The 18,469-nt window shown below is 41.8% G+C and overlaps 1 protein-coding gene across 1 annotated transcript in view; it reads right to left on the bottom strand.

Moving 5' to 3' along the window:
• Positions 1-4,102, bottom strand: part of BIN3 (bridging integrator 3) — a 139,078-nt gene extending 134,976 nt beyond the window's left edge. Inside the window, exon 1 of the mRNA XM_087706126.1 lies at positions 4,022-4,102. Within this exon, the coding sequence (XP_087562252.1) occupies positions 4,022-4,029 (8 nt within the window). The 5' untranslated portion in view covers positions 4,030-4,102. The remainder of the gene's footprint in view (positions 1-4,021) is intronic.
• Positions 4,103-18,469: the final 14,367 nt, after the last annotated feature.

Raw genomic sequence — 18,469 nt, 5'->3', positions numbered from 1 at the left:
TGAGACAGAAAAGTTCCAAACCAGGGGTGTGTTCTGATCTAGGGTTCCCTAGAGCATGAAGCAAACTCCTTCTCCCAACAAAAACCCCTTTTATTAATTGACTGTGAATTCTGATCATTCACAGCCGGCAAAGTCTTTCAAGGGAGGATTTACAGTCACAGACCTTATCTGGCTTGGAGAGCTCAGAGAGTCACGAACAAGGAATCTGAGTCACGAACCAATTAAGCGAACTAATTATCTCCTGAAAACTCCTCCCCCATTTCGCTCCTCTTTTCATTCCTCTGGGGGGAGCCATTCATCATCCACCCAAGTTGACCCCTGTTCTTTAATCCCGAGATATGCCCAAATTATCCCCTTGAGGAGTAATTTTCCCCAGTTGAAGAATCACTGCCATAGATAATAAAATAACAGAGTTGGAAGGGACCTTGGAGGTCTTCTAGTCCAAACCCCTGCTCATTCCAGACAATGGCTGTCCAATCTCTTCTTAAAAACCTCCAGTGATGGAGCAACCACAACTTCTGAAGAACTTCTGAGATCTTAGAAACCACACAGTTATCGTCCTTATTAAGTAAAGATTTTCAGTTTTAAAACAACGTATCCTAAGGGAGTCTGGTTGTGTACCAAACTGATGGAACAGCAAAAGGTCAACATCAGACTAATATTGTTCATATGCTTTTGCATATTTCTTCACAAGTTAAAGGACAAATGACTTCTAGGCATTATAAAGTGGTATTAACACTTCACATGATCTTGATTCTATCCCTCTGTTTATGTAGCCTAGAACTGTGAACTGAAACTGATAATACGCAAGAGTGTTGATACAGATTAATGATTGTGTTAATACAATGAATATATTGTACTGCGTATATTGTATTTACCTTGACAATGTATAAACCCAAATTGGAAAGAGTTCACACAATATGCTAAGCTGTAAATCACAGTTCATTACAACAGTTGGGTTTCCACACTGTGCTATGCCAGAAGCAATGATCCATATTACAGCTCGGAACCTAGCCATGAATGCCTGCTAAATGTTAGTTCTGCGTGATGTTTGCTACTATTGCAGTTAGCTTGATTCATCTGAGAACTGTAGCTAATGTTAAAGGACTTCCAGGGAGAGGGAGAGGGAGAAGGAGGGAGAGGGAGAGGGAGGGAGGGAGACAGAGACAGAGAGAGAGACACATACATACATATATACATACATTCTTCAGCTTCAACCTCAATAATACACAGGCAAACAATAGATACAAAGTCAAGGTAAATCGCTCCAAACTCAATTGCAGAAATTGCAACTTCAGCAACAGAGTAGTCAATGCCTGGAATGCTCTACCCGAGTGTTGTTATAGCCTTAACCACAGCTTTAACCTTAAACTGTCTACCGTGGACTTCACACCATTCCTAAGAGGTCCATAAAAGGGGCGTGCATAAGCGCACCAGTGTGCCTACCGTCCCTGTCTTACTGACCCCATTTATCTGATTTACTTCCTTGGTAAATGGAAGTAAATCATGTTTATGTTCATACCTATACTTCCTATCTTGTACATATTTGACAAACAAACAAAAACACTTCCCAGGCTCACGCTGAAAAGCCTTTTAAATGAAGATGACACAGACAGAAACTGGTGAAGTGTTAATACCATTTGGTAAGGCCACACTTGGAATACTGCATTCAGTTTTGGTCGCCACGATGTAGAAAAGATGTGGAGACTCTAGAAAGAGTGCAGAGAAGAGCAACAAAGATGATGAGGGGACTGGAGGATAAAACATACGAAGAATGGTTACAGGGTATGTCTAGTTTAATGAAAAGAAGGACCAGGGGAGACATGATAGCAGTTTTCCAATATCTCAGGGGTTGCCACAAAGAAGAGGGAGTCAAACTATTCTCCAAGGCACCTGAGGGTAGAACAAGAAGCAATGGGTGGAAACTAATCAAGGAGAGAAGCAACCTAGATCTAAGGAGAAATTTCCTGACAGTTAGAACAATTAATCAGTGGAACAGCTTGCCTCCAGACGTTGTGAATGCCCCAACACTGGAAGTTTTTAGGAAGAGGTTGGATAACCATTTGTCTGAAACCGTATAGGGTTTCCTGCCTAGGCAGGGGGTTGGACTAGAAGACCTCCAAGGTCCCTTCCAATTCTGCTATTGCATTGTATTGTATTATTTAAATGGAAAAATGAAGACTAGGTTCACACTATACTAAGTCATCATATGGTTTGCTTCATTTTGATAAAGGATGCTATGCCAGTCCAGATAATTTACAATAAACCAGTGACACCCCCCCCCCCAAAAAAAAAACCGTTTGGACATCAGGAACCAGTTCCGTGGAGGGAGATTTTTTTTTTTCCACGGACAGGAGTATGTGTGGTTTCACATGCTGCTTGTGTTTTGTGGATGTGGTATCACTTTGTTTGTGTGGCCCAGTTTTTGGCATGCTGCATACCGGACTTGGGGACTGCTGCAATAAACCATGATTAAACAAACTTTTTTTAGCATGATATATGGATCCAGTAACATTTATCTTGTTTTTGTTCGCATGAAAGATTGCTGTATGGAGGGGGGGGAAATAATCATCCTGAAAGGGTAAAATGAAATATTATAATGCAACAGTAGCATCAAAATCTTTTGATCAGGGATCTTTTTGTGAAGTATGTATTACTATAAAATTTTTATACCGTTGAATCATAGTAATGTATAACAAAAACAAATTAAACAAGTGTAGTAAAATAACTATTTTTTTAAAACAGGTGTTTATGGTTTCCTAAAAAGCAAACAAGGACATAAACTTTTATACTAATCCCACTTAGTGTTTTTAGTCTCTGTTGTTTACAAAAAAAAATCTCCTAGAATTCAGCAAGTAAAATGCTTTAGAAACTCCTTGGGATCAAAACCAAACAGAAGCTGCTTGGATAATTCAGGCCCAGGCCATGCCCCCCCAAAAACCAAACACAAGCAGGGTTCGGTTTATGCCAGTTTATAAATATTTGTGCATGTAAGAGGAGGGAGGAACTGCAGCCTTGTTTTTTGCAACTGCACAATGTCCACAATGTTTTAGCCTGCAAACAAAGTCAAGTCACACAAAGAAAATGGTGTATAACAGAGTGGAGAACCTGATTTAAGAGAAAAATAGCCCCCTCCCCCAGTGTGTGTGTGTGTGTGTGTGTCTGTGTGTGAAAGAGAGAGAGAGAGAAGAAAGAAAAAAGGAAGGAGAGAAAGAAAAAAGGAAGGAGAGAAAAGAAAGTAAGAAAAAAGAAAAGAATCAGAAAAGGAAGGAAGGAAGGAAGGAAGGAAGAAAAAAGAAAGGAAGGAAGAAAAAGAAAGAAAGGAAGAGAAAAGAAAAAGAGAAAAGGAAAGAAAAAAGAACGAACAAATGAACAAAAGAGGAAGGAAGGAATGGAGAAGGAACAGAAAGAGAAAGAGAAAGAAAGAAAAAAGAGAAAGTGATAAAGAAAGAAGGAAAAAAGAAAAAGAAAGAAAAAAGATAAAAGAAAGAGAAAAGGAAGGAAGGAGTGAAGGAAAGCGAAAAGAAAGAGAAAATAAAGGAAAGAAAAAAGGAAGAACAAAAGAAAGAAAGAGGAAAGAAGGAATGGGAGAGAAAGAGAAAAAGAAAGAAAGAAAGAAAGAAAGAAAGAAAGAAAGAAAGAAAGAAAGAAAGAAAGAAAGAAAGAAAGAAAGAAAGAAAGACAACTAAAGCCAAGTTCGGCTGCAGGGACGTCAGAAAACACCCCTCACCAGCAGAGGATGGAAAGCACCCACCACCCCCACAGTTCCTTGCAGCTGCTGAGGCCGACGGGCTCCTCCCTTCCACGGCCACCCACCACAGTTAGCGACCCGGGTGCTCCGAAGCTTCTCCCTAACAACTCCGCTGAAGCCCCTCCATCCCCCCCCGCCCCTCTCGGCCTCTTCCACGGGAAACTCCCCTGGAGCCAAGAGGCCGCCTCAGAAGAAGAAGCCCTCCCCCCACACCGCTCCTCCTCGGCGGGGCTGGAGGCGGAAGAGGCGCCCACCGGGACCCCCACTCACCAACTCATAGTTTCCCTTCCGGTCCCGCGCCTCAGCCGGAAACCGCAGCTCCTGGCGCTCGACTCTGCCTCCCGGACGTGACGTCACGGAACGGCGCGCTCGGCGACGACGTCACGCACAGGCCTGGGGCGGAGGGGGCGTCACACTGAGAGGGCGGGGCGAGCGTGTTGCCTTGTTAACCCTTTCGGTGCCGCGTCGAGCGCCCGGGATGGCCGCTCGGGGGTTGCGGCCAGGCGCGCTTCCTTGCCGGGCGTGGAGGGAAAGCCAAGAAGGGGAAGGGCAGCGATGCCCTGCTCGATCAAAGGGGAGGGGAGAGGCGGGAATTTTTTTCCGGGAAAAGCTGGGAATCTGTCCTCCTCCCTTGGGTTGAGTTGCTTTTCACGCCGCGGCGCTTTGCACGATTCATGTTGTTTTTTCAAACAAGCAAGCAAGCAAGCAAAGATCCCAAAGGTGCTTTCATTATTTCAAGAGACAACTGGACTTTCTGGTTTTTCTTTTGAAGACCTTTCGCTTCACATCCAAGAAGCTTCCTCAGCTCTGACAGAATAGTGGGGAATGGAAGGATTTATATTACAACATGCAAATGACCAGCTGTCTGCAAGGAGTATAAATCCTTCCATTCCCCACCATCCCATCAGAGCTGAAGCAGCTTCTTGGTTGAGAAGTGAAACGTCTTCAAAGAAAAAAACAGAAAGTCCAGTTGCCTCCTGGAAAAAAAAAAGCACCTTTGGGACAACCATGACCTGAATGACTGAGAATCTCCATAGACATTTCTGAAGACCTTCCTTGACATTTTAATCCTAGAACAAGGGACGTTTTGATACTTTGCTTCTCCATGACACTTGGCTGTTCAAGACGTAGTCAAGCCAAAATTAATATGTTGATTTCTTTTTTAAAAAAAAACCACCCTTTTCTTACTCATAATCTATAACAGCATTAGCATTATTCCTTCCCCTTTCAGACACATTATTTCCCTTTCCCTTTCCCTTTTAATTGACTATAAATGTATAGAAATAATAGTCCTTCTGTGGTGGACTTCCTGAAAAAATACATATATAACCCACCCTTTGGCATATACTGGGACAGCTGCATGCACTCCTTAATTTATAGCCATTCACTTAGTGAACATCTAAAGTTACAAGGGCGCTGAAAAAGGTGACATGATCAGTCCTTGCACTTACGACCATCATAGTATGTCCATGGCCAAAAGATCAAAATTCAGTGCTTGGCACCTGTGTGTTATTTACAATGGTTGCAGCATTCCCAGATCATGTGATCACTGTTTGTGACCTCCCTTTGTGAAGCCTCCCCAGATGGCTTCTGAGAAAAACCAAAAGGACACGTATAGAGTGGGTAAAACCAGGCTTAATAGCAGAAACTGTGAGAGGGATCTTGAAGTCTTAGTGGACAACTAGCTAAATATGAGCCAAGTGTGTGCAGCAGCAGCCAAATCCTAAATTGCATTAACAGAGGGATACAATCAAGATCAAGGGAGGTACTAATACCACTCTATAAACCCTTAGTAGGACCACACCTAGAGTACTGCATCCAGTTTTGGTCACCATATTATAAAAAGATGTTGAGACTCTAGAAAGAATGCGGAGAAGAGCAACCGATAGCAATAGCAATAGCAGTTAGACTTATATACCGCTTCATAGGGCTTTCAGCCCTCTCTAAGCGGTTTACAGAGTCAGCATATTGCCCCCAACAACAATCCAGGTCCTCATTTTACCCACCTAGGAAGGATGGAAGGCTGAGTCAACCCTCAGCCAGTGAGATTTGAACTGCAGAACTGCAGTCAGCTGAAGTAGCCTGCAGTGCTGCATTTAACCACTGCGCCACCTCGGCTCTTGTAACCAAGATGATGAGGGGACTGGAGGCTAAAATCATACAATGGACGGTTGCAGGAACTGGGCCTGGTTAGTCTAGTGGAGAGAAGGACCAGGGTAGACATGGGAGCAGTCTTCCAATATTTGAGGGGCTGCCACAGAGGGGAGGGGGTCAAGCTATTTTACAAAGCACCTGAAGGCCAGACAAGGAATAATGGATGGAAAGTGAACAAGGAGAGATTCAACTTGAAAATAAGGAGAAATTTTCTGACAGTGAGAGCAATCAATCCATGGAACAGAAGTTGCCTTTCGAAGTTGTGGGAGCTTCATCCCTGGAAGCTTTCAAGAAGAGACTGGACTGCCATCTTTCAGAAGTGGTGTAGGGTTTCCTGCTTGAGCAGGGATTGGACTAGATGACCTACAAGATCCCTTCCAACTCTAAATCTGTGAGCAAAAAGTCAACGGGGAAAGCTGGATTCACTTAACAACCGCATAACTCATTGAGGAACTGCGGTCATTCGCTGGCCAAAAAAAGGTCATAAAATCTGATGCGACTCATTTAACAGCTGCCTTGTTTACCAATGGAGATTCCCTGTCCCAATTGTGGTCATAACTCGAGGCCCACCTGTAAAAGAAGCAATGTTTTCTGATCAAACCTTATTTGAGGGAGGGAGTTCGTAATAATAAACTTATCTAAAATAGTTTCCTTTTCCTGACGTTCTGCTTATGCTCCATTAGGCCAAATAATAAATAGGGCTTCAAAAACAAACTTCAGATATGGCCTAGAACTGGTTTATGCTTGGTACTCGCTGTATTGCAAAAAGCCTTACTGAGTTACTTTGTCATCTTAATTGAAGAATAACACCTTAAATCAGTATCACACCTGTCACTTTGGGCTTCTTTATTTTTGATGCCCTGACATAGATGACTTCATAATTGCTGGATATAATTTCATCTATGTTTTTTTTTGTCTTCTAAATTCTTTGTGCATATGTTTGTGTGTCTATATGTGTCTATTATCTTTTGGCAGTATTAAAATTCTGCCTTATAATGACTAGGGAAGGAAAACAAGATAACCAAAGGAGTTATAGAGATATAAATTACACAGAGTGCCTTGCCCTTTTCCCCTGCTTAAGATTCAGTAAGTTCCAGTTCTTCAGGCTATTTTGCATAAACCTCCCTTTGACACAACCCTATATACACTACCATCCTTATTCAAATAAAAGCAAAGAGGTCATTAAGTATGGTGACATTCTCAGTTATCTTTTTGTTTTCTTCACCTCTTCTGTAAATGATGGCCCCAAACTTCCTGCTCTTTATCCTTATCTGCCTCTCTTTGGATTTAGCAACATTTTGGATTCCCAGATTATATATATATATATTTTAAAATAAGTTCTCTCTCTTTTCATATCTTTCAGATAATAATTTATCTGACTATGTATTGACTCATTTAAAAAAACATTTCCCCATTTTCTTTCGAGATAATACACAGTGGCATTTAAAGCTTTGTGGCCCCTTTTGAATGTTCAATATTGCTATGTATATAGGACCCAAAATATCTGTTCACACAAATCCTAAAAATACATAACCTTCCCAAAAAATAAATGAATGAACAATTCAAATAAAGAAATCAATGAACGTGTGTGTGTGTGTGTGCGCGCGCGCACGCACGTGAGCGTGTGTGCGTGCGTGTGTGTCTTTTCGTAGATTTTCACGGGTGTAGATATGCTGGTCTTGTTGTATTCGGGTCTTTCCCCACGTAAGATTGAGATTATCTTGGCAACGTTTCGGCGAAGTTTCACTCACCATCTTCAGGCTGGGTTTTAGGTCATATTTCTGCAGAAATTGGGTTGTTGAAGTTGGAACCCCAGAAAGAGGTCACAAACATTTGAGCACCACTGTAGACTTCCCATTCTGCTGCCTTTCAGTTGTGTTGTGCTAGAAAAGTGTGTCTTCAGGCTGCCAAGCCTGAAGATATGTGGACTTTAACTCTGAGAATTCTCCAACTAGTAAGTTGCCAAAGTTGAAAAACATTGTGCTAGAGCTTCAGTCTTTCTGAGGCAGCATCCTAGTTCCCAAAGATAAAAATTACAATCTGAACATATTTGAAAAGCTTCACATGGGGAGGAAATGATACCAATGCAATACAGATAGTCCTCGGGTTATGACCACGATTGAGCCCAACATTTATCTTGCTACATGAAACATTTGTTAAGTGAGTTTGCTCCCATTTGATGACTTTTCTTGCCAGAGTTATTAAGGGAATCCTTTGCATTTGTTCAAGTTGGTCACACAGTAATTAAGTGAATTTGGATTCCCCGGTGAGTTTGCTTGTCAGAAGGTCACAAAAGCGGATAAAATGATCCCCGGGACACTGAAACCGTTATAAATATGAAGTAGTTGTCAACCGCCTGAATTCAGATCATGTGACCATGGGAAAGCTGCAACAGCGGTGTGAAAAATGGTCATAAGTCACATTTTTCAGTGCCATTATAACTTTCAACAGTCACTAAATGAACTGATGTTCTACCTGTATTACTGCTAATATTATTTTTAATCATAATAATGACAAATTGAAAGTTGGACCATAAGGATGGCTGAGCACCAAACAATTGAGGCCTTTGGACTCTGGTGCTGGAGAAGATTCCTGCGAGCCCCTTCGACTGCAAGGCGATCCAACTGGTCAGTCCTAGAGGAGATCAACCCTGACTGCTCTTTAGAAGGCCAGATCCTGAAGAGGAAACTCAAAGACTTTGGCCACCTAAGGAGAAGGAAGAAGGACTCCCTGGAGAAGAGCCCATGCTGAGGGCAAAAGAAGAATGGGACAACAGAGAAAGAGGTGGCTGGATGGAGTCACCGAAGCATCGGCGTGAGCTTAAATGGGCTCCAGAGGATAGTAGAGGACAGGAAGGCCTGGAGGAACATTGTCCATGAGGTTGTGATGGGTTGTACATGTCTTTGCAACTAACAACAACAACAACAACAACAACAAAATGACAAATTTGCCATTGGTCAATTGCAAAAGGCAGATTTACTTGAAACAGCTTACATCCTGTGACAATACCTCTAACTCCATCAAACAACCACATCTGCCTATCCCAAGTCCTTGGGAAGGACTGAATAGGTTGATAAAAATGCCAAATCCCCTCTCAACATCTGGATGATGGTGCAGCAAACCATAATAGATAACTGCTGAATGCCTGTCGATGGAATATCGGAAGACTAAGATACACAAAGTGTGAGCCACCAGGATGTTACTGAACTATCTGCTTTTATTACCACTGGCCTTACTGACTGAAGCTGTCAAAAGCCAAAGTTAACCCTACTAACTGCTTCTACTATAAGGCATTAACTAGCCTGCGCTTCCCACTGAAAGTTGAAAACAATAGAAATGACAACTTGGTGCTCAGTTGACAATAAAAGACATACATGCAGAAAGCTGGAGTTATTTAGGGCTGGGGGTGGGTGGAGGGAATGAAATGCCGACTGTCCCTTTTTGCAGCTTTGCAAAATCCCCCGATGCTGGATTTATATTTGCTAAAGTTTGTCAAATATCACAAGACATTCTTAAATCCCAGCTTCTTTTACCCAAAAGTATCCAGGAGAATGATGGTTTTTTTTTTAGAAACCCTTGACTCCCTGGAATACTTGTTTCCTGTACACATTGATACTTCTGCTGTTATTGAAAGAGTACTCCAGCACCCAAGCTGAACTTAATAAGTATTTGCTTCAACTTTACCACTGAAACTAGGTACACCCTTAAATATTCAAATCGTTGCCACCACCTAAAGCTGGGATGGGCAAACCATGAGTCTCCGAAGTCCTGTGTACTGTCCCTGAAACACCCAGCTACTATGCCAGAAAAATTCCATCACTGGTGCTAGGAATCTTCCTTAAAATGATAACAAATTATCCTAAGCAGAGTTTTGGCCTTGAGTGTCACTGCTGCTCCAGTGTGGAACACATTTGCACACACAAAACAAGTTGATATCACAGCCAAAAATTTTGGATATGCAATAGAATTAGACAAAAGACAGAAACCGTGGGATAGAAATAATAAATTAACAATGTCAACTGCTTATCTGCCTGGAATCCACACTGTATATTGGGCATTAATATAATCGAACGAGTCAAGAGGTATTTCACAAGAAGGGTATTCCACTCCTCTACTCACAATAGAATTCCCTATGCCACCAAGCTCGAAATTTTGGCCTTGGACAACGACGCCTACGATCTGACTTAAGCGTAGTACACAAAATTGTCTGCTACAACGTCCTACCTGTCAATGACTACTTCAGCTTCAATCGCAATAATATACGGGCAAAGAATAGATCCAAACTCGATTGCAGAAAATATGACTTCAGCAACCGAGTGGTCAATGCCTGGAATGCCCTACCTGACTCTGTTGTTACATCCTCAAACCCTCATAACTTTAACGTTAAACTGTCCACTGTGTACCTCGCCCAGTGGTGAGTTTCAATTTTTTTAGAACCTCTTCTGTAGGTGTGGCCTGCTTTGTGGGAGTGGCTTGCCAGCCATGTGACTGGGTGGGAGTGGCTTGGTAGTCATGTGACTGAGTGGGTGTGGCCAACTTGTAAAATGTGGTGAAACTCACTTAACAATGCTCTTGCTTAACAACCAAAATGTTGGCTCAGAAACTTTGGCATTTGAAGCACGCAAATCTTAAAGCTGTCAAGTTACAAGACCCTTGCACCCCTAACCCTTTAGATTAAAAAAACCCAGGGGTGTTCAAACTTGACAGCTTTAAGACTTTAAGATTTAGATAGGACTCTTAGAGGCGGGCGGGGTGATTGGTGAGTCAGCCAATCAGTGAGCGGCGGGTGGGATAAGCATGGTGTGGAAGGGGAGGGGGAGGGAGCTGGAACAGGTTCTAAACGGCACAGTAGATTTGTGGAACCTTTTTTTATAGAAGAGGTTAGAACTGGCAGGAACCCATCCCTGACCTCACCCCATTCCTAAGAAGTCCATAAGGGGGCGTGCATAAGCACACCAATGTGCCTACCATCTCTGTCCTACTGTTCCCATTTATTCATATCCATTTCCTGTGTTCATGTCCATGTTTATATTATACTTGTTATCTCGCATATGTTTCGACAAACTAAATAAATAAATAAATATAAGGAAAACTTGTATAAAATGTTTTATAGATGGCACTTTGCACCGGCAAGAGTGGCAAAAATGTATAAAGACAGATCTGCTAAATGTTGGAAGTGTAATCAATTATCTGGTTCATATTACGATATGTGATGGACATGCCCAGAAGCAAAAAAATACTGGGTGAAAATACATATGTAGCTGGAAAAAATGATAAACAACATATAGATCTGAAACCAGAGATATTTTTGTTGGGCATTCTACCAGAAAAATATGATAAAAAGACTATATACTTGATTTGGCATATACTAACTGCAACGAGAATTGTATTTGAGCAGCAATGGAAAAAATGATAAGATTCCGTCTGAGCGGGATGTAATTAAGAAAATATTCCTGGTTGTTTCACATTACAATATGAAATTAAAAGTAGTCAATGTTTTCTATTCTCTTTAGTGCAAATCAAAAGTAGTAGTTATTCTGATTTAGGAAATATATGACTTTCCTTAAAAAAAAGAATACTTATTATCATTCAACTATCACAGTGGAGAGGGAAAGAGAGAAATGAATGTGGTGGATTTTTTTTAGCTTATTAAATGTAACTTTCTAATTTGAAAAACAAAACTGATATGCAGTTCAATTCAGTATGAAAATCATTCTTGGATTACCAGTATATGCCTGGGTTTGTGCTATACCCAGAGTTTGGGTTTGTTTTAATTCAAGATCTCAACCTTTAAGTTTTCATTTGATTTGCTAAACAAGGTTACTTTTAAAATAATTTATAAACTCTTATAATTTTTATCTTGATCCATTATTCAGAATACACTAATGGCTGCGGTTAGTTACATCATATTTATTTGATTTCAACAATGATCTAAAGTTTCAGATTGATGTTAAGATACTTACATATAAAAAAAATTAAATGAATGATATTTTGACATTTTTACTTAATGTTTAATTTTAATTATAAGTCTCTTTTCTACGTTTGCTTTTTCTGTTTTTTTGCTCCCCCCCCCCTTCCTGACCATACTGTAGCATTCTCTTCAGCAGTGGGTATCACTTATTTTTACTACTGGTTATATACACTCACTTTGCGTGTGTGTGCACCTTCTGTGCAGGCTCCTGGCATTCTGCACATGCACTTTGCTTGCATGTACCAGAGGTAGGTTCCTCCCTTCTTGGACCGGTTCGACCGAATAGGTAGTAACTTGGCCGTACACATGCCTGAACTGGTTTTCATGCTGAATTGAATTGCATATCACTTTTATTTTTCAAATTATAAGGTTACATTTAATAAGCTAAAAAACCCATATTCACTTCTCTCTTTCCCTCTCCAGTGTGGAAGTAAACACTCTCTCCATCTTGTTTTTTACTTTTGCACAAGCGCCTGAAGTGCGTCCCTGAGCGAACAGGCAGTAAAAGAATCCGGTACCCACCCCTGGCGTGTGCGCCTTCCACCCAGGCACCTGGCCTCAAAAACATGGCTAAATAGGACAGCATAGAGCCGGGGAGCGGAGCGGGTGGTCAGGCCCATCTGCGATCTCCACTACTGGTTCGTCTGAACCGATCCAAACCGGCTGAATACCTCCTTTGATTCTCTTTAGCAAACTATATTAAATGGTTTAGCAATATGCCCAAATGCAAATGTTTCATCTATATTAGAAGCAGAATTACATCACTTTACTGAAGAATAATCTTTGGATACCTAGATCATTTCTGCTCCTTTCATTAACAATTCTAGCATTTATTCCCTCACATCTGTTATTTGATAACCAGCTGTTCCAGCTGTTGCTGGCTGTATATTAGCAGTTTGATTTTTTTCCAGCAGACAAGGGAGCATCTCCTATTGGAGGTCGCACAAACACTCCTGCCTCTTCACAGCTAATGAGAAAATAACTTTCTCCTTTAAACCCAATTCATATATTAACACAGGCTGCCCATAAGGAAATCAACTAGCACGTACCATAATCCAACACATGTCAAGCAGCTTCCCTGCTTTTCTTTTCATCAATTGAATGTAGGCTTGTAGCCAGACTGGACAAACAGAGTTAATTTGGCAAGTTTTCTTTCCCCATGAAATCTCACAGAAATTGCGGAAAGAATGCCAAAAGATTTTAAGGATCAAAATGGATTGATGCTTCCTTAGCAGGCTTAGCTTGCATGTATTCACTGTGCTAAATCATAATACGTTTTGGGTTCGGCTTAGGACAATGGTTGAACTTTATTTTTGTGATTTGTAATCCATAGCTTCTGGTGTAATATATGACAATGTATGTCTTTTCCATATTGGTTTCTAGGCTCTAAAGTCTGATCATTTGCCTTATTTCATTTTTTTTTAGCTTCTGTTAGATCAAATTTTGGGTGCCTGACTTTTCTGCAAGCATTTATTCAGTTAAAATTAGCGATGACAGCTTTTCATGCTTTCATGGAAAAGCTGGTTGTGGGTGAGGTCATTTTTATCCAAACTGCATGGCGAGGTCTCGATTTTCTGATGCCACAGGCCTCACCAGGCCTTCCCAGAACTGATACTAAAAACCTATCCCATGAAATTCATGTCGTAGATTTTCGCAGCTTTGCTGGCTGGGGAATTCTGGGATTTGAAGTTCACCAGGCTTAAAGTTGCCAAGGTTGCAGACCCTTGATCTAAAGTGTCTCGGAGACGACCCTCCCATGTTCTCACAAAAATAAAAGAAGGGGGGAGGGAAGCACGATCAAGCTTGCAAATTTCTGCTACTTATAATAAAAGTAATAACTTGCATGTCTTTGGTTTCCCAGTTTGGTCTACGATGGAGGGCTGATAAGGATTGGGACTTGAATATGTGGTGATTTTTGATCAAACGTCTAAGCCAGCTCTCACATTCGACCATGGCATTCCTCTAGTTTTCATAGAGGAATGTTATCATAAAAGAGGACTTGGAGTGCTCACATCGCAGCCCTGGTCAAAAGGGCCCAGCAGAGATTATACTACCCGAGACTTCTCAGGAAACAACAACTGAATGAAAAAACTGCTGGTGACCTTCTACCGCTGCACCATAGAGAGTATTCTAACTTAATGCACCTGTGTAAGGTTTGCCAATTGCACAACAGCAGATAGGACAGTGCTCCAGAGGGTTAACATCATTGCCCAGAGGATCATTGGTTGCCCTTTCCCCTCTTTGGAAGAGCTTTATAGCTTCCTCTGCCTTAAGAAAGTTCAAAACGTTCTTAACGATCCATCTCATTCTGGGCACCTTTTTTTTTTTAACTATTACCATCTGGAAGACGGTGCAGGATAACAAAAACAAGGACAAGTAGGCTGAAAAACAGCTTCTACCCCAGGGCAGTAACTATATTGAATTCTACTGTAAAGGTAAAGGTTCCCCTCGCACATATGTGCTAGACGTTCCCGACTCTAGGAGGCGGTGCTCATCTCTGTTTTAAAGCCAAAGAGCCAGTGCTGTCTCTGTGATCATGTGGCCGGCATGACTAAATGCCAAAGGTGCACGGAATGTTGTTACCTTCCCACCAAAGGTGGTTCCTATGTTTCTACTTGCATTTTTTACATGCTTTCAAACTGCTAAGTTGGCAGAAGCTGGGACAAGTAACGGGAGCTCACTCAGTTATGTGGCGCTGGGGATTCGAACCATCAAACTGCCGACCTTTCGGGTCGACAAGCTCAGCATCTTAGCCACTGAGCCACTATGTCCCTTGAATTCTACTGCATAGTGCAATATTAATGCAATATCAGGAGTTTTCAATTCATTTGTATAAAATGTGAAGGATGTGTAATTTTTTTGTTTTATTTTTTTTAATGTATAATGCATACTGAAGATGGTCTTTAATTTCATTGTATGAGGTGCAATGACAATAAAGTACTGTAAACTAAACATAGATCTGTTGTCTCACTTTGATATCCAGGAGAAAGCAGGATGCCCTACCTTTTGCAGCTGATTAGTAGACTGACAGGTTTCCACTTTTTAGCATGCAATCCCCTCACTACTGAACTGTTGTTCATGAGGTTGACAGTGGGGCTTAATGCTTTTTCAAAACTCACAGAGTTTTGGCTCTTGGGTTTTACCTCCTGCCCCAACAATCTGCCAGATAGCTGTCCATCAGGTTGGGGGAAGCTACCTGGGGTGGTAACAAGCAAAGCCTATCAGGTTTTACACACTGACTGAAGGGGGGGGGGGAAACGCTACTTTAAAACTGGATCTCTATAAACTGTTTTACAGGTGGCATCTGCCACCTGCAAGACTGGCAAAAATGTTTAGTGACCTGTCCGCTGAGTGTTTTAAATGCAGTCAGACCCCAGGCACTTTTTACCACATGTGGTGGACATGTAGTAAAGCAAGAGAATATTGGGGGAAAATGCAAAACTGGCTGGAAATGATAAGCAAAACAGAATATTGAGTTGAAATCAGAAACATGTCTCTTTTAGGTATACTAGCAGAGGGCAGTGGTGGGATTCAATTTTTTTTACTACCAGTTCTGTGGGTGTGGCTTGGTGGGCGTGGCATGGCTTGGTGGGCGTGGTAGGGGAATGATACTGTAAAATCTCCATTTTCTTCCGATCAGCTGGGACTCGGGAGGCAGAGAATAGATGGGGGCGGGGCCAGCCAGAGGTGGCATTTACCGGTTCTCTGAACTACTCAAAATTCCGCTATTGGTTCTCCAGAACTGGTCACAGCCTGCTGAATTTCATCTCTGCCAGAGGCCATGATAAAGGGACCACATATTTAGTTTTACACATACTGACAGGAACAAGGATCATATATGCTAAATATTGGGAAAATGTGAATACCCCACCAGAGGAGGCTGTAATTCGAATTTTTTTTTACTGTGCCGAAATAGTTAGATTAACCTTTAAAATTAAAGATCAAGGAGATGCAGAATATTTTATGATTTGAATAAATGCTATAAATGGATAGAAGCAAGAGGTAGGAATTAGAGAAAAGATCTTAAGTGTTAGTACTGAAAATAAGGAAATAATAATTACAATACTTTAATGTAAGAAGAAACCTAGCTAAAAGCTTTTTTTGTTATATTATTAGTATTGTTACTATATCATTATTGTTGTTATTAGCTTGTATGTCAATGTTTAACACCACTCTTCTTTTTTGGTCTTTTTTTATTTATAAATGATGTACCCTGACAATGCACTGTTTTTTTTCAAAAAAGAGTCTATGAATAAAATTTATTTTTTTAAAAACTGGATCAGGTAAGGCAGAGTTTATTCTTACTCATGCACCGGGGACTAGGTGAAAGCAACATCATGGGAGTTCAGGGATTACTGGAAAAAGATGCAAGTGGGGGAAGGCCCAGGATAGGTCAATTCGGGGAAGACGGACCAATGATCTAAGCTTATGGAGGATCACAGCTTCGTAGGTTTAGCACACAGAAGCAGCATTTGTGCAATGCTAGGAGCTCCATTACCATGAAGTGGAAATGAGGGCAGAAGAACCATGTCACACTGGATTACTTAACACATAGTTTCACACCCTTCGACTAGCATCCAAGTTTCTCCACCCTGATTGCAGTTGCTAAACCTCACTGCCATGGATGCGTTTCCTTGAGCAACCATAGATTTCTGCTCTTGTTCCTCAACTAACATAGTTCATGGTGACCATAATTCATGGAAACTCCTTAGGTAGAGTCATCTCTTCCTTCCTTCTTTCCTTCCTTCCTTCTTTCCTTCCTTCCTCCACCACCTTTCTTCTTTCCTTCCTTCCTCTCTCTTCTTTCCTTCTCCCTCCCTTTCCTTCCTTCCTCTCTCCTCTTCTCTCCTTCCTTCCTTCTTCCATCGCCTTCTTTCCTTTTCCTTCTCCCTCCCTTTTCTCCCTCCCTCTTCTTCTCTCCTTCCTTCCCTTCCTTCCTCCCTTCCTTTCTCCATCACCTTCCTCCCCTTTCTTTCCTTCTTTCCTTCTCCCTCCCTCCCACTTCTCTCTTTCCTTCCTTCCTTCCTTCCTTCCTTCCTTCCTTCCTTCCTTCCTTCCTTCCTTCCTTCCTTCCTTCCTTCCTTCCTTGAACAGTTTTGAACAGCTTGCCTTCAGAAGTTGTGGGAGCTTCATCACTGGAAGCTTTTAAGAAGAGACTGGAATGCCATTTGTCCTACTTGGGCAGGGGATTGGACTAGGTCCCTTCCAACTCTGTTCTCTAATTTCCTCCCTCCCTCCCTCCTTTCCTTTCTCCCACCCTCCCTCCTTCTCTCCTTCCTTCCTTCCCTCTCTCCCTCCCTTCTGTCCTCCCCTCCATTCAGTTTGGCCTGCATTTTATTTAGTCACTCGCTTATTCGAGAACTAGTGATATTTCTATTCAGAGCAGCTTATAATTTTATTTAAAGCAACGTAAGAAAACTATTAAAATACATCTAAAATAGGCCCCAGTGAAAAACAATTTCATTCAGAAGGCAGAGCCGGTAGAAGAGAGCAGCTATTGATGGGCCTGATTTTCTGTTCCCAGGTAAATCCAGCCAGTTCTCTTTTGGCAAATCCTGAAGAGCCAATTGCAGGCAGAGACTTAACAAGTTTTTCAGGCAAGCTGGTCCTCTCTTGCCAAAGAGATTATAAATGAAACTGTCACATTGAGTGCAGAGCATTCTGGATTTCCTCGGGGTAGGGTGTGATAGGATTGCAGGGGGAAAGGCTTGGAAAACTGGGATTGGGACCATGACCAATTTGTAGAAAGGGCAGAACCCTGGGCGGGGCTGGGGGGGGAGAATAAACATTTTCCAACATTTTCAACTTCTCCTGCTTGGGTGGGGGGGTTGGACTAGATGACCTACAAAGTCCCTTGCAACTCTGTCAATCTGTTAATCCTGATTGAATAGAAACAGCTGCTGTCTTCTTGTGTCGTTGACTTAACTTGAGTTTGAAACACAGTATGAAGTACTCTTGTTAGTTCTCCCAGTATAACTGGTTTTAGTATTTTCTGTTGATGGGGCATTTAATTTAGACTTCCGCAAAGAAGAGGGGACCAACCTATTCTCCAAAGCACCTGAAGGTAGATCAAAGAAGCAATGGATGGAAATGTAGGAAGTTAGCACCCACCCCATTCCTAGAAAAATGAAATATTTTAGGAAATATTTTTAAAAAGGCAGAATATTATATTTCCCTGGATGAAAAAAGGAGAAACACGTTTCAAAAACAAAGCAGCTCTGCCCCCCCCCCACTTTGTCAATGGGCCATTAATCTTTGCGCCAGTCTATTCTACATAACAAAGATCTACCTACTTCAGGCAGAGCCATAATAGGAATCCTGAAACCCTTTTGTTACATCATCACCGAGCAACAGCTCAACCAAGCTTGGGACTCAAAAGACAGACAGCCTACAAAGTTAGCTAAGACCCACGTCCCTTGGGACTCTGACCACCAATCAGAGTGCATTTCTTGCACAGGGACGGGAAGCTCTGGGGTGGGGCCCAGAGAGGGCATAAAACCAGGGCACTCTCAGCATCTCTCCCCTTTTCCCCCAGAACCTCAAACCATGTGGTCCTGTCCACCATTAAAAACCACCTTTCCAAACAGCCTCCA

Source organism: Thamnophis sirtalis, unplaced genomic scaffold (genome assembly GCF_051295495.1).
Source record: "Thamnophis sirtalis isolate CommonGarterSnake01/CBP01778 unplaced genomic scaffold, rThaSir2_p1.2 scaffold_2, whole genome shotgun sequence".
NCBI lineage: Eukaryota > Metazoa > Chordata > Lepidosauria > Squamata > Natricidae > Thamnophis > Thamnophis sirtalis.
Note: the sequence above shows the minus strand (reverse complement) of the source record. Positions and strands in the feature narration are given on the sequence as shown.